The 27,845-nt window shown below is 33.7% G+C and overlaps 1 protein-coding gene and 2 long non-coding RNA genes across 3 annotated transcripts in view; 1 reads left to right on the plus strand and 2 right to left on the minus strand.

Annotated features, from left to right (window-relative positions):
• LOC133530616 (trehalase-like) overlaps positions 1–23,457 on the plus strand; it is a 119,263-nt gene extending 95,806 nt beyond the window's left edge. The window contains exons 14-15 of the mRNA XM_061868619.1: positions 1,962–2,097; positions 20,557–23,457. Coding sequence (XP_061724603.1) covers positions 1,962–2,097; positions 20,557–20,683 — 263 coding nt within the window. The 3' untranslated portion in view covers positions 20,684–23,457. The remainder of the gene's footprint in view (positions 1–1,961; positions 2,098–20,556) is intronic.
• LOC133530658 (uncharacterized) overlaps positions 1–27,845 on the minus strand; it is a 231,863-nt gene that overhangs the window by 164,896 nt on the left and 39,122 nt on the right. The gene's annotated exons all lie outside the window — the stretch shown is intronic.
• Positions 14,960–16,508, minus strand: LOC133530667 (uncharacterized). Its single transcript, XR_009801353.1, has 2 exons — positions 15,821–16,508; positions 14,960–15,153 (listed from the first exon to the last, which is right to left on the minus strand). It is a non-coding gene; the product is annotated as an uncharacterized LOC133530667 (long non-coding RNA).

Consider the following 27,845-nt stretch of genomic DNA (forward strand, 5'->3'; position numbering starts at 1 on the left):
TTTTGCACGTTTATCCAGCCACCTAACCGAAAAAATGCCCGAATAAAACGCTATAAAAATTAAGAATTTGGTTATTAATTCGTTTATTTTTCCATTCGCCCCTTCATCGTCCGCCGAGCAGCTGGTGATTTAGGTATGTCTGTAGTTTGTTCGATGTTGTTGTAGATTGGCTATTATTACAATTAATGTATTTATGTGTATCAAAATTTTCTTTTACTTACTGGGTACTAGGTTTTTGTATCTTGCTATGCTTAATACTTATATTTGTCATAATTATTCTATGACTTATTGGCTACTTATACTTTTTGGAGTATTTTATGCATGCGGTGGGCGATCTTTTTCTGGTTTTGTGGTTTTGGTATATTACTCATGTATTTTTTTTTTTTATAAAAACAAAAATATTCCTTTTCTCAAAAATGGATGGCAAAGTCGACTTTCCCTTGAGTTGAGTTCAAAACTTTTTTTAAAGTTGAAATGGCCATATCAAATGAAGGCATAGGTTCATTAAACAGCCAAACATAACTTTGGTATCGCTACTATTTATGTCTCAAATAAGTTGGCATATTTTCGGCAGAAGAATACACTTCTATTTTTATAGAAAAATAAAATGGTAGCAAAGCCAGTCTTCAATTGCTTTTAATTTTTCCTGTGAAAGTATATACGTAAGAACGTTGCTTCCGTAAAATATTTAATATTATATTTATATTTCCTGCACCATTTTTGAGAAAAACACTATATATGACTCGGCTGGAAGACTCCTTGCTGGCTTCGAATTCGATTAAACGGACTCCCAAGTTCGTCCGATTAAAATTAATTCTCAGCCAGGAAGTAACTACCTCCGATCCTCAATAATGTTCGCGAAAATTTTATTAATTATGTATTTTTAATAAATATGTTTATGTGGCACCTAGCTATCTAAGTAGGTTATGCACTGGGTTAGATTAAAATACTAACGCGTGGGTTATTTGTACTACTTTATTAACGCTGGTAGGTCAAGGACCAGGTATCAATTATTTTCTTTATTTTCGCTTGTGTGGTACATTTTACGCGCTTATCATGTGTATTGATTCCCCTCATTCTAGAGATATTGCCGGCTATCCATATTTAATTTTAGTTAAATTAAGAATTTAGAGTAAAATCACAAAAGACTGTTTTACAAATTGCTAATAGGTATTAGAAATTATAAAGAATATTTATTTAGCTGCAATAATTTACGGGGTGAATATATATATAGGTCAGAACTTTTACTATGGGACTAACCCCGAATTGTTTTAAAACAAAATATATATTAATTCCGGGGAAAACGAATCCTTAAAATTACTTAAAAGTAATGCAAAACCAGAAAATTTTGCGAGACGCCCACCGTAAAGGATGTGTCACGCTAGAATGGTCCAGGTGCGACCCGAGACATCCGACATATTTTCTATAAAGAGCAACTTCCGAGCCTCGGTGATCACGTGATGCTTGTTATAGAAAACGAACGCCTCTGCTTGGACCTGGACCGTTCTAGCGTGAGTCACGCTTAGTGCTCCATACTCAAATGTAGTTCGATACAAATTCATTTTATTCAAAAAACGAATTATAAAAAGTTTTATTTGTAGTTACTCTATGCCAGTCTTTTTTATTTTTAATGTAGGTGGGATTAGTTAAATTCTGTTCGGTCATGTTGTTTGTTAGAATTGTGTAACTGTGTAAAATTGCAAAAACAAATTCTAAAAAATTTTGCAACATTCTTAAAAATACTGTGATAATTAAATAGATTGTAACAGATGGCGTTAGCACGTTCTACATCGCGCTTACGGAGTTCCGAATGTCATTTACTATATATATATAACTCCTGATCAATTCTCAGTGGACTTCTGGAGTACTTTCTATTGCCCTCTCTCTACCTATACTACAATAAAATTAGTTACCCCATAAACTAACCCAAGTGTAGAGTATAGCCAACGTGTGTTTCACAGACACGTTATCGGCATCGGACGCGTTCGGCACCGGCGACAGCACCGAGTCGGCGGCGGTCGCGGCGCACGTCGGCGCGGGCGGCGTGGCCACCGCGCTGCTGGTGGTGGCGGCCTCGCTGGCGGCGGGGACGCTAGGGTGAGGTTAGTACCGAGCGTTTCATTACTTGACATGTTGCCGCCGACGGCGTGGCCACTACGTTGCTGGTTTCTGAGGCGAAGTTTGCGGCGGGGACGTTAAGGTGAGAGGCAGTGTTGGCCGAAACGTTAATGCAATTAACCATTACAAATTGAACCGTAAACTGGAAACGTCCGTTACGGTTTACGGTTCAATTTGTACTGGTTAATGGTCAATTGTAATTAGCCGGGTCCACACAGAGCGAGCATACCCGCGAGGCAATTTCCTCACGCACGAAACGGCCAGTGTAGACATGCCTCGGCGAGGAAAACGCACGCGCCTACTAACGTTCGGCCAACACTGGGGTGAGGTTATACAATAGTACCAACAAATTTCATTAGGTACTATTTTTCAATAAACACTTAAAATTAACAAATGAAAAATAATACATCAAATTTATAACTGAAACCTCCTTTTTCAAGGAATCATAAATAGATAAAAAGGTTTGACCCAATTATTTTCGTTTTGTGCACTTCGTAAACTAAAATTCTGCAGATGACAATTTTTTTTTGTTTCAGATATGAATTGTTTTACTTCTTAGAGGAGCACGAGGCCCGTTCAAAGTAAGATCTTTCCATTATTACACTTTAATCACAAAAACGGTACAAAAACTTAGCTTTAGACTTATACACCGTGGGCTGGTCAAACCCGACAGATTTTAAAGGTGTATTCTTGACCGCATTTAGAGACTAAATTGTAATACAAAATTTTCTGAAATCGGTTTTGTCTTAGAGATAATGACAATTCTTGTGCACATTTGTTTCTGTAATAACTTAATGAAAAACGCCTTTTTGGTTGCGAAGCTGCCACTGTGTGACTTGGTTTAGACATACCTACTGACAAATAATTTTAAAGGAAACTCGCAGTTTTTATCTGTACTTATTCGTTGTAATGTTTTTTGCCAAGATGTTAAAAGAGATAACGTTTCATGTCCAAAATAGGTAAAAAAAAAAAACATTTTTCGCTGAAAAAAAGTTAATTTTTTTGCCGATTTGGACCAAAACTTAAATAATTTTTTATGCTCCTTATGACCTCAGGAATGCGTGGTTAAAATCTGTCAGGTGTTACCAGCCCACGGCCCACGGTATTACAGCGTTTATTCTTTACCACTTGCGTCGAATGTCGTCCATATGACAGTTTATTTAACAACATTTTTAAAAATATGGTGAAAACAAATATGTTTTCACCATATTTTTTATTAAAGAAATATCTTCAATATATTTTTTTAAATTAAGCCCAAGACACTTGGAGGAACTGACATAGGCACCATCGTTCGACGCGACAGGTATAAGTTTAACATTTACCTTGAAACCGTACATTTTTACCTTGTAGGGTAAGTTTACCCATTATGAAATCATAGACAAATAATATTAACAATGTTTGTGTATCAAAGCTAAAGGGGAATATTTTTAAAATAACACGTTTTATTTTAGTTAAATTATTGTAGTTTTTTTAATGCTAGGTTAATGATGAATAAAAGACGTGTAAAAAAGAGAAATACGCTTAAAAAAATATTTGTTAAAGTATTTCGGGCTAGCCTGTATACATAAAATAAACATAGATAGCTTGAATAAGGAGAATCGCAAGGTAATTTTTGTGGTTTGGTTATTATTGGCTAACGATTTACACAGCCCCATTTTACTCTTGATAAATGTATAATGGGTGGCGACATTTACCTACCAGGGCAAATTTGAACGGTTTCACGGCAATATAACACGACACGCACGTACGGCAGTAATTTCGAAAATCCCCTGTTATGGAATTATGGGTGATTTTGGGAACTACCCGAGATTCCGAACTATAAGAATCTTACAAAAATAAAAGGCTATTATTATATATCTCGCGTCAAATGATGAACTATATCACAGTTCATTTTTATAAATGGAGTATTAGCTGTCAAGTAAAATGTGTGTAGACATTTTTCATAAGTTTAGCATACTAATTTATTTAGCATAATAAAAGCACGGTAAAAACATATTTCATCAGTTTTTTGTTTAATTCAGCCCAGCCAATAGTCTTGAATATACTGTCATAAGGATATTAAGGAGCGTCATTCGAAGCGAGAGTACTTATAGACACCGTACATATTGTCGAACTATACTAACATTACTATTGGCAGCGCCATCTCTCTCGCTAGCTCGGTATCACCTGATTTGATCCAGTTAGAAGGTAAGAACCATACTGTTCTACCTTAGGGGTGGCTAGGGGGCGCGTAAGCCTTCAGTAAGAATTAAATGCATATACTTGAAAAATTCGATAAATGCTGCCGTGACCCCGGTGGCCGAGTGGCTCAGGCACCTGCCGCGATAGCAGAGGACGATGGTTCGTTTCCAGCCTGGGGCACTGGAGGCCTTGGTCACTTTTTCTTAGTATATGACATTTATTTCAGCTTATAGTACCATTATACCGTATAGCTGCCATTGATGAAATATGGAGCTCATCTCACTTTCATCGAAAGTTTTTGATCTATTGTGCTCTACTTAGTGTATTTGACGACATGACGACCTCTCGTTTCGTTTAGTAAATTATAGGTCGCAAATATTTTCTATGAGTGCTATTTATAAATATATATATTTTTAATACCATCATATAGTGGGAGTTTACAGAAGAAAATTATTTTATTTATTTTAAGGAGGAATACCCGAATTTGAATAAAAACATATTTAAGTAAATAATCGTTTTTATCCTGTTCGGAAACTGCTTGGTGCTTCATTCAGGGTTTTTATATAAATAAATCGTCCATGTTAAATAAATTATTTATATTTAAATAAATAGGGTCAGAACCAATATAACACTGTGCTTTATTTTCTATTTATTAAGGGTTGTATTCATTAAATTAGTACGACTTTTTCCATTGTTACTAGAATACTGAAATTATACACAAAAAAAAAAGATAATCTGAAGAAACTATAATCTGTCAAGCTATTTCCATCAGTAGAAAAAAAGCGGTAAACAAAAAAAAAATAGACGCGAAGGGTTATCGTCCCGAAATTAAGTTTCGCGCCTTTTTCTACTGACAAAGTTGTTTGACAGACTATATTCTTCTTAGTTCATTTTCTATGATTGAAACCAATCCTTAAGAAGGCTATTTGTGTAAGTAATTTATCTACTTAGTGTGTGATGTATTTAAAAAATATTGTTGAACTAGGAACATAAGAAAATTACTATTGACTCATCTATTTATCACATTACATAGTATGTTATATACATGTAACAAAATTAGGGGGAAAAAAGATATTTTTTTTGACGTGAATAATGTTTGGCCTATGACTTGGACGACCTGCCATAAGAAAAAGTATATTTTCGCGCCAAAAAAGTTTTATTTTCTACTTTTTCCTAATTAGAACACGGTACTGAATATGCCCTTAAACGGATCTTTACTATTTTTGTTACAGCCTTTATGAGTCAATAATACTTTCCTTAAAACATTTTAAATATATTTTTTAAAATAGTTCAATCTAAGAATAATACATGTAGATAAAATTTGTACAGTTTTTTTTTTCATTAATAAATGTAATTTTAGTTTTATTAAGTGAGTATTTATTATCAATTATTGTGATATAATGTAATTATCAGTATTACATGTACATATTATTATATTGTTTTATATACATATCAGTTTGTAATTCCTTTATTTTTTAAGTTATGGAAATTTATCATTATTTTAATTTATATTATAACTGTTTATTTTTCTCTTGCATAAATACTACAAAATAGGTTAGATGTAGTTAGATAATAATTCTTATTAGTACCTAGATTTGCACTTTTAGTAATAAACCTCTGAGCATTACTTAATTATGTTAAAAAAGAAAATTTAGTTTAGTTAACAAAATAAACAAATATTCTCAATATCCCTCTTTCCTTAAAAATGTTAGTATTTTTTTATATTTATCTAGGTAACGAATAAATATAACATTTCAATAAATGTCTATATAATATATGTATTTCGACAAGATTATACAAATTTTATTTCTAAGTATATCTGGAATCCAAACAAATATTTAAAATAAAACGTAATGAAATTATGAGAATATAATGAACATTTGTGTTTTTAATAATATAATTTAGTTATACGTTGTCAACACATTCCATGTTTCATCCCACTTTCTATCTATTATCTAGTTTTAACTTAAATCTTAAATGTTACTAACCATTATGGACCATTGTTGTCTGTTTAAATAAATAAAAAATTGAATTGAAATTGAAAAACGCAGTCATAAAAGGTTATCTTTTAATAATAGTCCTGGCATTGCTTTTATTTTAACAAACGTTTCATTACAATACTATCAACAATTACAAAAATATTTATATAAATATGTACTTGAATTCACAAAGATCCGTAAAACGGTCGCTAGATATATTTACGTGCATCAAAAAGTAGTTACATTAGTAATGTGTTACTTTCTACATGTAAACGCACGAACATACCACATATCATATGATCAGACAACTTTATATTATTGTTTCATTATATCATTACAAATTTAATTAATTAAAATTTAATTTATTTATTATCAATATATCCAAGGAAACATCTGTATTTGTACATGTTTGTTCTATGTTTGTTTCTTGTATGATTTTTTCTATGTTATCTCCGAAATATAAAATATAAATATAGTATAATATAATATTTATTGAAATATTAAAATCATTTATGATTATTTTAATTCCATAATCATACAAAATACAATTACAAATTAAAACAATTGATAGTAATTTAACCTACCGTAAACCTACTTTGCTCCAAAATTTTCTGCTAAATTAGAATTGTAATTTAAATTTAAAAAAAATTGTGGCAGGTAGGTTGATATATATGCCTATTATAGTAGACCATCACTACTATCATGTTATAACACTTATGAGGTTGTAATATAGTTTTCATATATAAATACTGTTGGAGCACCATTACCCAGTGTGGAGCAAAGTAGGCTCATTTACCGGTAAAAAAAAATCGTTAGCATACATACTTTTTACAATGACAGGATAGATGTCTCTTTTTAATTATTCAGAGATACTTGTGATAAGAGACACCGCTTTTCCGCAGTAAAGTATCTTAAATAACAAACGTGATACAGATTAACTCAGTACATAACATGTTATATCATATATTATTACTACACGATGAGTTCTAGAGCTGGCCTAGGAAATAGAAAAAAAATTAATAAATTTACAGGGTAAAAGATGCCAGAAGCAGAGGTTTCCACGGTTATTTAAATAAAAAAAACTGTAATAATTTAACTAAATCTAAACAGAGACCCCGAGGTACACCTAGTATTCAGTGTGCAGACGTTTCCTCGCTAATTCGCAACGTATCCGTTGGTCGAGGAATATATTACATGTAGTTGTTTAACATACACGTGATGCTACCGGGTTTAAAAGGCGGATGCTCGACTTGACATTGAGAATGTAACCGAGTTTAATAACGAACAATAATGTAGTTACGGCCATGTATAGCTGAAGTGCTTCGTTGCTAAAGGAAGTAGCTAGTACCGGTACAATTCCAGATGTAAAGAGGACAAACGAGTCATAGTTATTTCATAAGGGGGCAAAGTTGTTGTTTAACCTTTTGATCGCCACAGTCGGCTGTGTCCGTCATAGGAAAGTCTTGCCAAGGGCGCCAATCGGCCACAGCCAACAGCTTCGCCAATTCAATAGTGACTTACGCGGGATTCCGTAAAGTATTTTTCGCTTAAATTATCGCGATCGCCTGGCGTCCGGGGTACGGCATATTCCTTCGCTGTCTGGCGTTCAAAAGGTTAAACTAAGTAGAATCATTGACGTTGCGAGGGTTTTGAAACACGAGGGTTAATCAAACTTTACTACTGTGTTAAACACGAATTTATTCACTTCACCAACGCGAGGTAAACACTAATTATAGAACATGACTTACAAATCAAATCTAAATTAACTTTATTTAATATATGTGATTTAATATTTGTCATTCATGATTTTGGATGACAAATATTTCAATAAATAAATAAATATTATAGGACATTATTACACAAACTGACTAAGTCCCACAGTAAGCTCAATAAGGCTTGTGTTGTGGGTACTTAGACAACGATATATATAATATATAAATATTTATAAATACTTAAATACATAGAAAACACCCATGACTCAGGAACAAATATCCATGCTCATCACACGAATAAATGCCCTTACCAGGATTTGAACCCGGGACCATCAGCTTTGTAGGCAAATAAAGGCACTTAGTGTTGAATTGTTTGCTCATGTTAGCTGTTACAATTGACTTTTAAGTGATAATTGCGAGTGATCAATGTATAATAACGTTCATTTGGATTCAATTTGTAATATTTTACAGTTAGTATTTTCCTCGCGTTGGTGTCGTGAAAAATGTTGTGTTTCACTCGGTAAGTTTCTTTAACCCTCGTATTTGAAAATTGAAACCCTCGGAACGCTAATAAGCGACTTTTCGAACCACTCGCTTACGCTCGTGGAATTGTAGAATCTTTCGCTTACTCGAGCGTTAATATTAGCATTAGTAATACAGCCAGTTCATAAATATGTATACAATGTTTCGCCTTAATCCATTGCAATAAGGCGAAAAAATGTATACATATTTATGAAATCGACGTAAGTGGAAACTTCCGCCGACTCATTCAAGTGTCGTGTCACTAATTGTGACCCTCACCTGATCTTACATCAAACCAGCAGAACTCTGACCTCCAAAAACCTATATTTGTCATTAATTTAAAGCTCCAATTATAATAGTTACCCTAATAAGTATAAATTGTTTTATGGATAGGCAGCTTCATGGTCTAAGAAACTACTCATCTGTGATATTTGTGATAAGAAATAAATAATACCTGGATAACATTCTGAATCCGAAGGGTACTTACTGCTGCAGCTGCACCCACGGGCCGCCCCGAAACCGGCTTTTCATACAAACGTAGTCTTCATTATACTAACTATATACATACTCTGGATACTAACATTAATACAAATAAAAAAATTCAGCCTATATACGTCCCACTGCTGGGCACAGGCCTCCTCTCATGTGCAAGAGGGCTCGGGCTATAGTCCCCACGCTAGCCCAATGCGGATTGGGGACTTCACATATACACCTTTGAATTTCTTCGCAGATGTGTGCAGGTTTCCTCACGATGTTTTCCTTCACCGAAAAGCTAGTGGTAAATATCAAATGACATTTCGTACATATGTTCCGAAAAACTCATTGGTACGAGCCAGGATTTGAACCCACGACCTCCGGATTGAAAGTCGGACGTGATATCCACTCGGCCACCACTGCTTTTTTACACACATTACACTAACATTATTAAAAATATTTTGACAGTTTGTTGTATATCCACCACAGCTATGCCCCTATGTTTGGTTTTTTACGAATCTAAAATTTTTATAAAATCTGTTTATCGCTCCTAATTTTTACACAAAACAAAAACAGAAAAAGTCATACATAGGGCATAACTATGGAGCTAGATATAGTAAATGAAACTCCTTTCATTCTATGCACCTCTGTTTGACTTTTTTTCGATTTTTTAATTTGTCATCATTCATCAACCACCGTATCGCGCAGGAACTCGCCGCTGCCCCGCGCCCTGTCACTGCTCAATGCGCTCCTGGCATCGACGCCTGAATGCGATCTATTTGCTTGGCGATGGGCGGCAGTGTATAGTGAATGCTTGAGATTCTAGAGGCGATGGATGCTAGGTGCTCAACTGTTCCAATTTAATTTGTTAATGTGCCATTATTGTTTTATAATTGTTAATACTTATAATTATTATTGCTGTTAGTCTAAGTTTCGTGACGCATTGGTTCAACAGTAATGTCATGAAAACATTTTTATCAATAAAAAAATAAATCAAAATATGTAAATACATTTTCCATGATGTCAATATCTACAGATGAAATTGGGGGCTACGTTTGTATGGAGAAGTTCGTTGTAAAGATTGTCGTCTCACCTTGGCAGCAAATTCTTGTTTGCGTTATCATAAGTAACCATTAAATATTTTTCTCTGTACTTGTTGACAGTTTTATTTGCTTTACAGATTAGAATAGGTTGTCATTTAGCGTAATATATAAGATAACATACTTACTTGTGGAAAATTTTACTACTAATTAATTAAGTGTGTTATTTGTATTGTTTTTTTATCATAATTGGAAAGGCATCATTACGTCTCCAATTCATAAATGTATACTTAATTTATATTACATTTTCGGTGTTTATAGAATCGAACTTACATATTTGACTTTAATGTTTAAATTTGACGACCGGTTTGGCCTAGTGGGTAGTGACCCTGCCTACGAAGCTGATGGTCCCGGGTTCAAATCCTGGTAAGGGAATTTATTCGTGTGATGAGCATGGATATTTGTTCCTGAGTCATGGGTGTTTTCTATGTATTTAAGTAGGTATTTATAAATATTTATATATTATATATATCGTTGTCTAAGTACCCTCAATACAAGCCTTATTGAGCTTACTGTGGGACTTATTCAATTTGTGTAATAATGTCCTATAATTTTTTTGTTTATTTATTATATTTATTTATAAATAGAACAAGATTCAATAACATTTAAGTTTATTAAGATTTTTGAGCTGCTCATGATTATAAGCATTACTTACCATTACGCGTTCACTTGGCCTCGCGCCAAATTGCAAAAAAATATCTGTTTAATTGCAATTAAGTGATATTTTTACTTCGCTGCTTATCTTCTTATAGCCTTGTATGTAATTAAGATTACTGTTAACGAGTCTCGAAATTTAGCTTAAATAATTGATAATCAATTGTCTCGTTAAATATAATGATAAATTTCACAATGAATTCAATATTAGGTGTTTATAAAAATGTTTAATCGTAATTTCATGAAATGCCATTTTAGAATTGATCACTTCATGGTATGGTTAGGTTAGGTATGACATATGATGTCAACCGGTCATTTCATGAAATGATTGTCACATCATGAAATGATCAATTGTAAGATTGCCACGACATAAACTTGACAATGCAAAAATTTAATTTAATTGACGCACATCTAGATTTATATAATGCATTTGTTGGTATACTAGCTATCATATGATGGCCAAGATGCTCAAAAATATCTGAACATGGAATTTAAAATCTTGATGATAGAGGTGAACACCTCGGCCGCTTCAATATAATCTGATGGCGACTGTACTGTGGCAAATAAATCAAACATTAATTTTCATCGAACAATTGTCGGGTTTTTATGTACACGAGTATTATGTGGTTGGTCTAGTATCTGCCCTTGATTTCGTCCACATAGAAGTATTTAAACTGCTACTGTGCAATAGGTATGCGTGCAGTAAACCATTATTTAATCACTAATATGACACAGGAACTTGTCTTAACGGACCAAAATCTATTCTTTAACTCCTACCTATATTTGTGCCGTTCTCGAGAATGTTCTCGGGTTACTATGGGGAATGTTTTCTCACGAGAATATTCCCCTATATAAAACGGAGAACGTTCTCGAGAATGGCACAACTATACTCCTACCTATAATATTATAACATGTATCATTCTCTAGCAAATATACCTACCTAAGTAACATCAGTGACGATATTAAAATATTTTTTTATGTTAAAAGTGCCTTTTTGTTTCAAACAAACCACCAAGTGGCCATGAACGACATATTATACAATATTATTTGCGAGTACCTTAAATGTCAAATAACATGTGAAAAGTAAAGTGGAGTTAAACAGAAATTGCAAATAATGTAAACAAAAATATAACATAAATAATCTCGCAACCTTTTAGGACAATCATGGCCCTATTAACAGTTTACACTTAATACTTGTATTTATATACATCAGTTAAAATATATGATAATTATTAATATTTCTATGAAAATAGCCTTCGTGCAAATTCTTTCATAAATAAATAATATTATAGGACATTCTCACACAGATTGAATCCCACGGTAAGCTCAAAAAGGCTTGTGTTGTGGGTACTCAGTCAACGATATATGTATGTAATATACAAATACTTAAATACATATAAAACACCCATACACCATGACTCATGAACAAATTTCTGTGTTCATCACACATCATCATATTCATATTTGTTTATGTCATATTTATTTACATTGTTCGCAATTTCTATTGAACTCCACTTTAGCGACTATGCGTCGCGAATAAAACAATTATCACGTTCCATGCTGGCCTTCAACTAACGCACATCTCCTCATTGTGATGTGATGTGATGGTGGTACTGAAATATGTAAGGCACAGGCGAGGGCGAGAGCGATTTTATTACCAATTGTTTATTAATTGTTTTGGACGACCGGTTTTGCCTAGTGGGTAGTGACCCTGCCTACGAAGCTGATGGTCCCGGGTTCAGATCCTGGTAAGGGCATTTATTCGTGTGATGAGCATGGATATTTGTTCCTGAGTCATGGGTGTTTTCTATGTATTTAAGTATTTATAAATATTTATATATTATATATATCGTAATACAAGCCTTATTGAGCTTACTGTGGGACTTAGTCAATTTGTGTAATAATGTCCTATAATATTTATTTATTATTTATTAATATAAAAGCCTGTTTTTTATAAACTGGTATTTCTCGAAACTTTGTAAAAAAAATAAACTTACAGTATAATTAAGAAAATGTATACTTACTTGATATAACGATAAAACCTATATTGAAATAATTTACGGTAGTATTGTAGATAAGTAAAAAATAGCAGCAAAGTAAGAAATAAAAATTTGCTACTTTAACTACCTACTCCTCAGTTTTGTACGAACTTTTTAGAAATGATTATAAGTTCTTTTTTATGTATTAATACTTACATAAATTTGTTTTACTAAAGCTTTGCACACGGTACTTTTCAATTACCTTGGTTTTGTTATACAGTCAGCGTCAAATACTTCGTAGCAGTCAAAGTAGCCAAATAGTTCGGTACACCATATATTTAGTATGGTGTACCGAACTATTTGACTTTGACTGCTACGAAGTATTTCACGCTGACTGTACCTAAGCCTGTCTGTAAAACATAAGTAACCTTCTACAATTTAGTAACCCAGTTTGTACACATCTTTAGTTTTAGCCATCTGTAGTCAGGCCAGTGTTAGCCGAAAGTTAATTGCAATTGACCATTATCCATTATAAATTGAACCGTAAACCGTATTGAACGGTTACAGTTTACGGTTCAATTTGTAATTGTTAACGGTCAATTGCTTGAACGTTTCGGCCAACACTGAGTGAGGCTTAAACATTTCATAATACTATTTTAAATAATTAGTTTACAAGTGTGTTACATGCTTAGGCAAATTAACTTCAAGTATCTCCACCACTTAACTTTATTTATTTTCTACGTTCGTACGCTGTTTAATTGTAATGTAAATGCGACCTACTTTCACCCATGGTATTCTAATTGCATGCAAAAAACTAATTGTGTTCGTATTGTAATATTTTTCGCCATATCATTATGACGGTTCCTTTCTTAGAAGTTTTTGTAACACATACATTTAGGCGTTATTTTTTGTTACGCAACTAAGTAGTTGTTATAATTGTTACTTGGTTTTTTCTCTGTCCATGGTCTTGAGCGTGTTAACGAAATAAATTATAATGCTTACGTACTAGTTTTAAGGTTTTAAAGTTTTATCTATGGGTCTATAGTTGCCCGAAAACATAGATTTTCATTTCGGTGAGTCAGGTTGCCAGTGCTTAACGAGGGTGCAGAGTGTTAGGGTCGTGCATGTAACACCTCTGGAGTTGCAGACGTCCATAGGCTACGGAGACTGCTTACCATCAGGCGGGCCGTATGCTTGTTTACCACCGACGTACTATTAAATCAAATGTTATATTAAAGTAAACTATGTATGTATTTTTTAGAATTAAATAACTATAAATTAGGTGTAGAAAAAGTATTTCAGCTTTTATGGGTGAACTTTTTTTGAAGACTGTTTAAAACGTATACCATAATTTAAATGGAAAAATAACAACAATAACCTTGCACCAGCACAACACAAGTATTGTTTGTTCGTTATCTGATGTGTACCGACCAGCTATTCAATGATATTCTCACATGTATGTTTAACGTGTTTGTTTGAGCTTATTATGTGGGCTTACTTAGTGATAAAACATGGAGAGGTGCTAGTTGCGGAAAGTTTCCACAAGTTGGGAAAGTTCTCGGAAATTTCATGAAAACTTTACAGGAAACAAAGGAAACTTTCATTTCGGAATTGGAATATTTTTATACCCATAGAGAAATATTTAAAATGTCAAATATTTTTCAGTAATAAATAGAACATCTCTTTCTGGTAGAGGATGCCTTGAAGACTTAGGTGTTTAGTTTTTTAACTTGTAAATTAATTGTTATGTGAAATTTACGCATAAAGTGCTCAAAAATATCTGACATGCGAACTTAATAGTACATTACGATACAAGTGCGAAAAATAGGAAATTCGAAACGAGTGGCAATAAATTAAGGGAGTGTTTTAAATCGACACGAGTTGCGAATTACCTATTCGCACATGTATCGTACAACGTTTTACAGTACATATGGCCCTTTAAATGTTCGACACAGTAACGTAATATGCTAATTTTCGCACTAGTGCGGTAAAGTAGCACCATATGTACTGTAAAATGTATTAAATAATTATATAGGTATGTATTATAATATTAGCAGGAGTACTCATTGTAAATGCGTTTTCCATGAGGAATGTTCTCGCTTGAGAATATTTCCCATAGAAAACGGAGAATATTCCCGACAACGACACGACTCTAGTTACGAATAGCTTTCAAAATAAGTGGTATATATTATATATACATATTTTAAGTTATATTGGATTTGTTAAAATGAAACGCCAAGCAGTTGATAAGTTTAATAAGAAAACTTACAGTTAAAGGCTTAATAAATTAAAAAGAAAATAGTTTTTTTATATTTCGTCAAGGGTGGATATTTACATGATGTCACTTATCATTGGTTGTGTCATAAGTTATTTGCTATTAAATACGTTTTATACCTACGTACAAATAGTTATCCGTTGACGTTTTATTATAGATCTGGAACAAAGAATATAATTATAGTAAGTTAAATAAAATGTAAGCTAAAATCTTTTGATAATTTCCCAAGATCATATCAGATGATCCCCTGATGACAAAAAATGAACTTTAAAGTTATACTATTACTAACAAAAAAAAAACACATCTTTTCAAACAACTTTAAGAAATCAGGCAATATAATCTACAAGAAACTTAAAATCTACTTTTTGAAGTTACAACATCGATATCTGCCTGATCATAAAACTCTGGGCGTTATTATTTAAATGCTTTTAACTTTTTGTAAGATTGTAAATAAAGGTAGCAACCTGCGGTCTTATCGCTGTTTCAGCGATCGCTTCCAGACCACCTTTGAGGTATAAAGTTTGTTATGAAATGTTTATTCTAATTTTTTCGGAAATACAGAACTGTATTTACACAAAACAATAGGTTAAAATATATCTTGTTAGAATAATATATCCCACTCAAAACTCACCCAAAAATACCAATTACAAATATAAGTAGATAATAATTTTATTACTTACGCGATTTTCAAACTCAACTTAAAAGGCACTTCCAGTATATTTTTCAAAATATACTTTTTGTATTTTGCATTCTGTATTTATACTTTAAGAAATACATGAATCCCTCATGTTAAATTTTTACTAGAAAGTAATTATATATTACTTACAAAATTCCCAAAGTCCTCTTTTTAAACGCACTGGACAGTCTAGCAATTTGTTAAACTTTTAAAAGCACGTGTGAACATGTACGCCGCCGCAACACCACTAGTGAATGTTCGCGAGATAGGCTGCGTCTGCGCACGGTGACACATCTACGCCAATAGCAGAGGGTCCACTGTACCGCGAACTTTGCACTTTTTGGTATTAGAGTTAGACCAGGATAAGTCTGCGACAGACTTTGCGAGTGTTATTTTAAACGTCAATCTTCTATGAAATTATGTCGTCTTAATAACATTTGCACAGTCTGTGCTGTCAAAATCGTTGCAGAGATATATTGGTTTAACTCTATCAGGATTCTTTCACAGCAGCTAAGAAGAAATTTTGTCCTTTGAAGACTTTCTATTTTAAAGTAATTTATTAACAAACAGATACGTCTGCGAGCGATACTCCAAATTTTATATTAAAGGAAAAAATGGAAAAAGTTACGCTTCCATCAGGACTTGAACCCTCAACCTCCGCAATCCGTGCGTTGCTCTTAACCAATTGAGCTACGGAAGCCTACCAGGACCTCGCAAATCTTTCCATTCCTTCCCTTATGTATCCACGCCTTTGGGGTGGCGTAAAGCGACATCTACCGGAAGATAGTTACATCTTTTTAACGGCACCGGAGTCTCAAATTGTATTGAGAATTCACCAGTACCAGTAACAATGTGCTAACCCATACTAAAGTACGTCTGCGAGCGATACTCCAAATTTTATATTAAAGGAAAAAAAGGAAAAAGTTACGCTTCCGGCAGGAATTTAACCTCTTGGCTGACTTAAGCTATGTCTTTCGCGATTCAATTATTTCACCTCCACGATACAGGACGCAGGTACTCGGTACATAACACGTTTGAAACACGCGTAACGCGAACCATTGACAACATTCATTATGAACTTTATGATTGATGCTATAAGGTTTAAATTAAAATAGAATATATAAGTGAGTTACTTACATTTTATTGTAAGTAGACTATTAATTCAGTTTACTTTTTTAATTAAACGTTGCATTTTGCGTCACTTACTATCTTATTTGTTGTCTTTCGTGTTAACATCTTTAAGTTAGGAAATTTGTATCACATTGGATTACAATTTACTCAAAGTTAAATGTATTAGTAAAATTAAATGTATTGATATTATAAATATCAAGATTGTTATATTTGTTCTTTTTACTCAGCAAAACTGCTTGTTGTTTATATTATTTGTTAATTCAATTCTACACGTGTTGTTATGGAAGAGCGGGGTCTTCTGTCACAGGTATTTTATACTTACTAGAAGACTCCAACCTTTACAATTGAACCCTGTATCATTAACAAATAAAACATTTTTCATTTTTTTCATTTTTTTCAAGTTAATAAGTGCGTAATTTGCTTTTTATTTATTTATACTTAAACTTTATTGCACAAACAATGAAAAATTTACAAATGGCAGACTTAATGCCAAAAGGCATTCTACCAGTCAACCATTGGGCCAAACAGAGACATGTATGTTCGTGCAGAAGAGATTCATAAATTATTTAACCTAAAAATTAAATATTATATATAAATAAAGATAATAAAATAGACTTATAAAACTATAATTAAATCCTATTACTTATATGATATACAAAAGATAAACTAATACATTTTACTACAATGCTTATACATACAAGATGGAGAGGACATTGACTCCTTTTTTGACAAACAAGTGTTTATTTTACTTTATCTATATTTCTACTACTAATTTGTATATATTTTATTGTAATTTGTGATTACACATTCGGTACTTACTAGAGTTGTAGACTTTGACTGAACAAAATGTGGAAGCGTCACTATATACGTCATATTTTCATAGAAATTGGACGCTTAGATGACATTTCCATACCTTGTCTTAGCTTAATCTGACTACAAATACAACAAATCGTTTATTTACTAAACCTTTTTTACAAATTGTCATTATAGTGACTACCATTTGTGTGACTATCATTTTAGCTTACTACTCGTATTTAAAAATAACATGTATGTGTATAGTGTAATTATTACTTTTTCCTCTGATAATTTTCACGTGGGAAAGTACAAGCCTAGCACTTACATAAGGAAAACCGTACATAAAAACAAGTACAAAAAGTAAGCACATTTTTTCTCAATACCACGGCAATAACAAAAAGTTTAAAACATGTGTACGTATAATTTGTAAATCACCGTGATTTAGGGTTCCGTAGTTAACTGGAAACCCCTATAGTTTCGCAATATATCCGTCTGTCTGTTCGACCGCGGCTTTTCTCCGTGGTCGTTAGTACTAGAAAGCTTCAATTTGGTATGGATACATAAATCTTATATGGCGACAGAACGGTGAATTAAAATCTACAAAAAAATATTTTCTTAGAGTAATTTCCATACAATTATTGTTTCGCTTTAACCCAATGGTGCGGGGTATTGTTAGATTTTCTTTCAAAACAAATAGGGTTTCAAACAAGCATTATTTGATTAAATAAATATTTTCGGAAATAATCGCTCCAAAATAAAATAAAAAATATTTGTCCCCCCTTAAGTTTTGAAACATGGGTCCAAAAAATCGTAAAATAAAAGCTTAAATACTTCCAATGAAAACTATAGCGAACATGAGTCCAGTCGTTTTTGAATTACTGCAAAGTCTTCACTTCTTAGTAAAAAGACGTACAAAGCGCTGCGAAGGTACCCCCTTATGCTTGTAATGTACATGATACTAATAGCTCCGTTTAGCATATTCTGCCAGAATGGTAACTATGGAACCTTACACTGATCATGGTGCGACATGCTCTTGGCCGATTTCATTTAAGTCTAATCAGACATCTAATATAAGTTTTTTTGTAATTTAGTGTAAGGCTGAGACATACTGTATTAGGTTTCACGTAAATAAAGATTAATTATTTAAAAAAAATCTAGTTCGTTGAAAACTAATACTAAGTACATCAACAATTTCAACAAATAAAGACATACACGTTCAGATAGCACCTGCATTTGTATATGTAATAAAACGTGCATAATGACGAATATGTTTAGACCAGCCTTGCTGATACCCTAGGTTCTCTGAGACCTAACTGCCGTCTATGTCCTATGATGATACGCCATTTTGATAACACAACTCATTGTAAATAATGTCACGAACGTTACTGTTGTAAAGTAGCAATTTTTCCATCTGTTTAATTGTCATGGTTGGGGATATTTTTTAGTTATAAAGCAACGTAAACAGTTTTTCTTTGTTTTATTAGTATCTATTACATAAATCAACTGATAATAGTAAAAACAATACATTTGTTCACACATGACAATACATGTACTTGTACTTGTAGTCACAAAACGAAGTTTGTGCGCATTACGACGACCGGTCTAGTCTAGTGGGTATGACCCTGCCTACGAAGCCGATGGTCCCGGGTTCAAGTCCTGGTAAGGGCATTTATTCGTGTGATGAGCATGGATATTTGTTCCTGAGTCATGGGTGTTTCCTATGTATTTAAGTATTTATAAATATTTATATATTATATATATCGTTGTCTAAGTACCCTCAACACAAGCCTTATTGAGCTTACTGTGGGACTTAGTCAATTTGTGTAATAATGTCCTATAATATTTATTTATTTATTTATTATTATTATTTATTTATTTATTACGCATAACAATAATTGGAAAACCATTTTGAATACGGAATTTAAATGCTTACTCAAACAATTAATAGTACATTACTATAGAGGCCGGGAAACGAAGGGTTGCAGGACTTGCAGGCAAAGTCGGATAGGGATACGCGGCCGGCAATCCCGTGTCTCGCCGAGATTTGTAAAGTGCTTTTCTCAAACTTGCAATGAAATAAAAAAGTAGTAAATTTGATTGATCCGTAGATTTACACAGCTAGAAACAAATTACGAATCTACTAAGACGTTGTGTCACAATTTGACGTTTAAAAGTAAAACAAGGTTGCCTTACAGTCCTAGGTGTGTAAGGCAGTATTTAATTCCTTTATACATATATCATCTTCACTCATCGCACCGGATATGGAGTATTTCCGGACCTAATTTGAAGTAAGTCATGTCTATATTTCATTGCAAGTTTAAGACTATGAATTTTGCAATAGCAGTCAGTTACATTGGTTTTGCACCAACAAAGTGTGGAATTCCACTCAAGTGTCGCTAATAAACACCATATTTTCATATGAATTTAACGTTTAATATGGGCGGAAAGGGAAGAGTCATGTAGTATATGGAAACCAATACATTCTACTACTCTATTCTTTCCGCACAGACTACACGCAGACACTATTTCTATTTATTATTTTATTAAGACTTTATTACACAAAAGAAAACCTTAATGTACAAATGGCGAACTTAATGCCAAGAGGCAATCACTCTCCGAGACTCCAAAGTTTGTGCTGAGATATTGCGCTCTGAGTCTATTATTCTTTTTTGACCAAACGTTAGCGAAGTTCTTCGATTCAGCTTGATCAAAAATGCTTTCGTATTGTCCGGACGTTCTCCTCTACAGATCGCAATTCTCAGCCGATTCTCGTGAAATTTTGTTAGCAAGTTAGATGATTTTTGTTTGTCGATACAGTCTTTTGGATTTTTTTCAAAATGGCGGAGTCATTGAGTTTTAACTCTATAGCTCTCAGAGCTAGATTATAAAACACAGTACTTACTTGTATGTACAGTTCGTATTTTTAATAATAATCTTAACAGAAACATTCTCTTCCGCAGAATCATGATGTACCGAAAGCGTCGAGAGTACCAACCACTGTCCACCATCGGGGAAAACGTGAAGTTCCTGTCTCGGCCCTACACGGAGCTGCGCAGCATGAACGGCGCCAAGACCAGACTACGATGATCTGTATAGTATCTATAGACAATATTATAACTCCAGGGGACTAGCCGAGATAACCTTGTTCGGAGAACGCTATCATTTCCAGACATTATATCTTAGCTATTCTGCATAATATTGGTACCTTGGCTAGACCCACGGATAGGTTTAGGGCCCGTACATTTCATGCCGTTCACGCAAAAATGACGTAATTTAACATACAGGAAGTTTTTTTTACAATATAACAAATTTAGATAACTAACCTATTAACGCGTAGAAAAATAAATTCCTATTACGTAAAATACACTGTTTATAATCAAAAATATGTATTATTTAATAATCTATTGTTGTTTATTAAACTTACAGTCTAAGGGCCTGTTTCACAATGTCAAACTAAAGTATTGGATAGCTAATTAACAAATAAATGAACTGCCAGATAAAACTACCTACAAAACTTAGTATTTTATCTACCAGTTAAGCTTATTTGAAGATTGTGAAACGCCAACGATGACATTATTCGCCAAATAAGTGGCAAGTAGCTTATTCAGGTCAGGACTTTACTTGGATCTTGGTCTCTAAAGTATTACTTAGTTGAGTGACAATTAGATGAAAGTCAGACGTTTCTGTACTGATTGGCAAGTATGTAATATATTAGTTAACTAAAGAGGTTGACAAATGATTAATTATTACGAAAATACTAATTGGAATCATACTCTATGTAGTGTGACGTCATTTTTTCGTCAACGGCATGAAATATACGGGCCCTGGATACGCCAAAATTGAAGATTGTACAAATTGTACAGTTGCTCTTTAGTCGCGCCTAGAAATGTGCACGTACTAACGAGCACCCGCTCACCGAAAGAGAGAGACATGCTTATATTCGAGTGTGACAAAGATGAATGGTATACGAAACTCAAGAAAAACCGATTCATTCGTAATGAAATAAATTATGGAAGTATTTTTTGTGCTTCTTATGGGTATAACCTATCTAAGCGTTTCTTTAAGAAAATGCCACTTTCATTTATTTTGTATTTTTTCATATTTTTTGTGTTATTTCTCAGAATCTCGAGCTCTTTCGAACCTAATTGGATAAAAAATGTCCCAGAGTTTTTCCTATTGTGTTACCATTTCCTCATATATTCTGTATGGCGGTAACAAAAAGGAAAGTTTGAAAAATGTATGGAAATTTTGAGACACTTTTTTTTCTCCTAGAAGGATGTAAAGGACTCACGATCCTAACTAGAATTAACACAAAAATGGCAGAAAAAAAGAAACTTTCATCTATAGATATTGAGACATCATTATTGGCTTTTGGCAAAAATTCAGAAAAGGACATGATTGTCATATTGACATATTACTCAGATGACATCGTAGTAAAATAAATATACTAGATCAACCAAAAATCTAGACCGATGACTTTGTGTCATATCTTCGATAAGTTAATAGTAGAAGAGGTAACTTTAAACGTATTCTTCAATCAATACATTTGGATTGTAACTAGAGTCAAACCAAGATGGCAGCGAGCTTAACAGCCCAGACGGTGCACGTGTTATTTATTTTAAACTTCTATGAAATTATGACGTTTACTTGACACTCGCACCGCTATCAAAATCGCTGTCAACTTATCTTGGTCCGACTCTAAAGGGTTATTGATTGAATGCTTGAATTGAATCAAATCGATTAAAACTTCGATTTAATGTAAAAGTGTCTCCAGTGTAACAGACCAATTGGAATCTGCACCTGACCACAGAATAAATAATAGTACTATCGTACAAAACCGAAGATTGACAGCGATTCAGGGCCAAATCATGCTGTCCCTTTCTAAAGTATGGCACTATCCCTTTCGGCTGTTTAGGGTTGTCAAAATTTAAGTCTTAGTATCTGTTTTCGTGCACGCAAAGGGACGTCAAGTTGTGCCAACCCTAATAATTGCTCGGAGTAATGTTGACCCGAACGGAGCCGATAATGCCCGACACGAGGAATGTCGCCCCACTGACCGGACATCACACCGATATTGGAATCATATGTGTTAGCTGACATTCGTAACGCGTCAGACTACTCAAAGCGAAATGAACGCGCGAATTGATTCAAATATCTGTTTCATGTCAGGTGCACTATCGAATTGGCCTGTAAACTAAATTCAGTGAGCAAAACACAAAAAAAAAAAATTACGTACAAAAGTCGAAACTGTTAACAAATTTAGACGAAACTAGAAAAAACGTTGGATATTTAGAAAATGGAGTCTGTAAAATACCAGTTCTTCAAGTGCTGTGAATGATTTAAACCTTGTATATATAGATTTAAGTGCTAATATCCTTTAACATGTACAATGTAACCGTCTCAGTTTTATTATGTTTAATTATTTAATATTTCTCAGGTCTTTCTAATTATATTTATCGAAGCTCAAACTTGTTTAAAGCAATATTTTGTATACTTTATGTCAATGAAGTTTTGAAATCACGTTTTTATTCAAGTAGTATTTGCGTTTTATTTTTTGGCGATTTAAACAAGAATATGCCTACATTTACTAATTTTGACGACCTGTCTGGGCTAGTGGGTAGTGACTTTGCTTATGAAGCCGAAAGTCCCGGGTTCAAATCCTGGTAATAGCGTTCCTGAGTCATGGGTGTTTATTATGTATTATATTTAGTCTATGTATTTAATTATTTATATATTATATATATCGTTGTCTAAGTACCCTCGACACAAGCCTAATTGAGCTTACTGTGGGACTTAGGCAATAGTGCAATAATATCCTATAATATATATTTATTTATATTAAATGCAATCCTATTGAATTTCACGGACCAATTTATGTAGTTGTAGGACTTGTTTAAATCGCTTAGTCATTTAAATACTGATTTAAATGCTCATTATGATAGTGAAACGCTTTAAACCATGTTTTACTAATTTATTAGAGAATTCATTTTAGCATGGACAGGATTTGTACTAGATCTAAATATTGATGGTATTTGTATATTGAATGTAGTTTATCAGAAAATATTTGACTATTTCAAAAATCTCAAAGAATAAGCCAAATTAAGACCAATTTGCTTTTGGATTTGTAACATAGCTTTGTCGTAAGGTAGAGGTCCGCGCCGCGCAGGCGCGCCGCCGCCGCCGGGTTGTCAATAAAGTTACGCCGATCTCAAAATTACAAACTTAATTTGAACATTTCAATGTCCGGTGTAATGCGTGAAGCGGGTTAAAGGTCACTTTGTCGGCCTAGGCCATCGATGTTGTACGTAAATCTATTCCCGGCGCGCCTCTCTCAAACGCGTCCAGCCTTGCAGACTATTATTGCAAACGTAAAAACAATATTTCTACGCATATTTTGAGAAAAATTTATAAGTTCCTATTATATTGTTTAGAAACAATGATAATCACGCCGGCGGCGACGCGCAAAGGTGCAAGTATCGTATACAATACTGTAACTAAGTGTTTAATTATTTGTGGCCTAAATCTAGAACAAAGTCCGTAGTCGAAATAAGTAGGTATTATATTATACTTTTATATATTTAGGTATTCATCTTGAGTATTATTAGGTATACTAGTTGTTATTATAGCTTTAAGTAGACAATTTCGTTTTCTGTTCGCTGTAAATAGTGTTGAATGTTATTTTGCATTTATAGAATATGTGATTTCAAAACATCATTTGTATTCATATGCTTCATCTTCTAGGAGCTTATAAATGTTTTAAAGTAGTTTTGGTCATTCATTGTTGGCCACAGCATCTTTACAGATGGTTGTTAGAGCGACAGTTCATTAGGGAGAAGAGGTCCGTGCGCAATTAATAATAAAGGAGTATGCGTCAAAATGGTCCATAAACTAACAGAGTTGAGAGGTCTTTTTGTCTACTAAATATCATTATTTGGATACCAAGTTGAATTCGATTACATAACTGAAATAATCAAGTTTTAATCGATGCGTGCGTATATGCATCATATACTGGTATTTGTCGCGGCGAGCCGGCGCCGGCGCCCTGCGAACATCTGCCCTGCAGCAATTAACTTACATGGACTCTATTGCCTAGGTAATAAGGGTGACGACATTTTGACTAAAATACCAGTATCGCAGTTCTGCAAAGGAATTCCGCTTGGTACCCATACAGTGAAATGAAGTACATATAAATACATATCTAATGACCTAATTCTCATCTCTGTTGGTTTTTGAACCAGGCCCCATACAAAGTTGCTCATGGTCCTTTCTTCCTGTCTAGGTTCTTATATTTGGATGGCAGTGTTGGCCGAACGTTAATTAGAATTGGTAATATTGAAAATTAACCATTACAAATTGAACCGCAAACTGTAACCGTCCGTTACGGTTTACGGTTCAATTTGCAATGGTTTTCAATATTATCAATTCTAAATAACTTTCGGCCTACACTGTTGGATGGCATTATGCACATATGACCTATAACCTAAAATGATTGGGTTATTCCTGCATAAAACCATTGAATGTGTGAAAACTGAGCTTATATTATTTGAACAGCGGTGCTGGCACCGAAGTAGTGTAAGTTTAAAATGTATTTTTTTTTTCGATCTGTTATGTGTATTTGAGAAAAGTATATTCATGACATGTAACCTTATTCCTAGGTAGATTATTTTAACAAATAACACTGTTTATTTATAAAGGACTAAGTGACGCGATTTATTAATTAGTAAACAGATGAATTGCCTACATGTTTTGATCTAATAAATCTTGAATTGATAAAACCTTATATATTTTAAATGATAACCAAATTATATACCAGGAGGCCAATTCGAAATACAAGTACATTTTGATATCTAAATCAAGTTATCATTAGCATGTCCATTTCTTACGTACTTCTTCGTACATGTATTGACGCGAGCGAGACGCATGGGCGAATGAAAAGTAAAATGACATCATTTTCATATCAAAATGTACGCTGACTGTACATTTTGCAGAGATAGTTGACCCCCTGCAGACTAATGTTGTAATGCAGTTATCGTTGCAGCCGACTGTACGTTCAAATTGGCAAAAATAAAATACCACTAAAAAAATATCTTTCACACATTAAAGTTATTTTCATTAAGATTAACTGCTTTATATAATATCAACAAATGTTTGAAAAACAGTAAAATAGAAAACAGTAAGGTTAACTGTGTAAACATTTCTTAGTATTGAAAAAAAAAACGATAAACATAAACGAACAGTACATTTTAGCTACTCAAAACAGTTAAATTTACTGTAATTTGGGAACAGTAAAATTTACTGTTTTGTTCGATAGCTCACCTGGAATTTATTAAGGCATTAAATGTTAATGCAATTTCAATTCTTTTAGATGGGTTTTTTTCCTCAGTGATTTCACATTTCTACCGAAATGAATTGTCTAACAGGTAAAACTATTTATTTTAGATATAAATGGACATTTTATGTTAAGAATATGCTGTGTGATATCCCAAGTGGTAACTCAGTGACGCAAATATATTTTTACGTGCAGTTTTGACTGGACTTTTGTCCTTATAATTAAATAGTCATTTTAATGGTTTTATTAAGACATCTCCGTAACCCTGTCATCTCACATGTGATATTTTTGTTTAATTATGTCTATGATATGGTTTATTTTAACCATTTTGTTCCTAGATCGTTTTAGATGATTTTATTCTCAGTTGTTGTTTTTCATATTTGTGGGTTACTATGTTTTACTATAGAGCGCGGCCGAGATACGCGAAGGCTCTGTATATTAGGTATTAGCATGAATTTTGACAAATAAATAAGAAATTTTTAATTAATTTATGTATGTAGTTTTATTTTTCATCACACCTTTTTCGTCAGTATTTATGAGTCCGCAGCATGCTCGGCCGAATTTCACGTTTCCATACAAACGGAGTTTCGATCTCATTTTAAAACTACGTATTGGATTGTAATGAAATTTTGCACATACAATATAGTTATCCTACTCGTCGACTGTAATGGTTGAATTAAGAGTTCATATACAAAACTGTAATTAGGTACTTTTCATTTATGGGCTCCCAACTCAACTATAATATTCATTTTGAAACAGTTTAGTCAACTATAATGAAATGGACCAATCACAGCTCGCCGCGGTCAAGAGGACGAAACAAAAAATCGCTCAAATTTATTATTTATTTTAGGTTGTATAGTAGAAACAATTGCTTCATAAGTCATAAACGCATATGTGACACCCTTAATATAGCAACATCCATAGATTACAAAAACCGCTTACCATTGCTTGTTAGTCTATAGGCATTGTGAACGTCATCTCGCCTTGTGTGGTAGGGCACAGCACAGCAGATGTCATTCCAGATCTAGAGCAGAGCCCAACTGGGGAAGTACCTCCACCTTACAGAAAACCGCAGCCAAATAACACTTGACCCTACTCATAGTCTTGTGTTCCTGCCGGTGAGTAAGGTTGCCAGAGCTCAACGAGGGGGGTGGGGTTAGGGTCGGCAACGCGCATGTAACTCCTCTGGAGTTGCAGGTGTACATAGGCTACGGAGACTGCTTACCATCAGGCAGGCCGTATGCTTGTTTGCCACCGACGTAGTATAAAAAAAAATAGGCTACGGTGGCCAAAATGGAGAAAAAACTGTCTCAAAATTGAATTTAGCGCAGAGCAAGTATCAGGGCCTCATGAGTAATGAGGTGTCGCTGACCACCGCCGGGTCCCGGCGGCGGCGGCCGGGGCGCGCACGAGCATGAAGGTATCGCGGCTGCTCGCGTATCTTAAATTTCTGTATACTTTTGGCTTGTTTACCTGTATGATTTTATTAGTTTAAAGTATTATATTTATTGACTCGTAGAAAAAGTATTGTATACAATGGTGATACATATAATCAAGCTTTTCAATCTCGTACCTCACTTTGGCAACTCAGCAAGCTTCGTTGCCAAAACACGGTAATCGACTGAAAAGCTCTCTATTATCACGATTGTATAAAATACTATTATATGGCTCCAGCTTATAGACTCGAAAGGTATCAGTTTGGGTTTACGCTTATAAAATAACAGATGAGCGTACTATAAGAGTAGCACCCTGATAAATTTCGCAACACGGCAGAGAGAAATCATAGACACTACAATTTTGTCAGGCGCCCATTGTCGCAAATCAGACTAATGATCATAATCATTTAAGAGGCTGTCAACACCCAATGTCCTTGAAATTGATGTTACTTAAACAGTTTTTTAAGAAAGACTATTTGTTTTA

Source organism: Cydia pomonella, chromosome 23 (assembly GCF_033807575.1).
Source record: "Cydia pomonella isolate Wapato2018A chromosome 23, ilCydPomo1, whole genome shotgun sequence".
In the NCBI taxonomy this organism is placed as follows: Eukaryota; Metazoa; Arthropoda; class Insecta; order Lepidoptera; family Tortricidae; genus Cydia; species Cydia pomonella.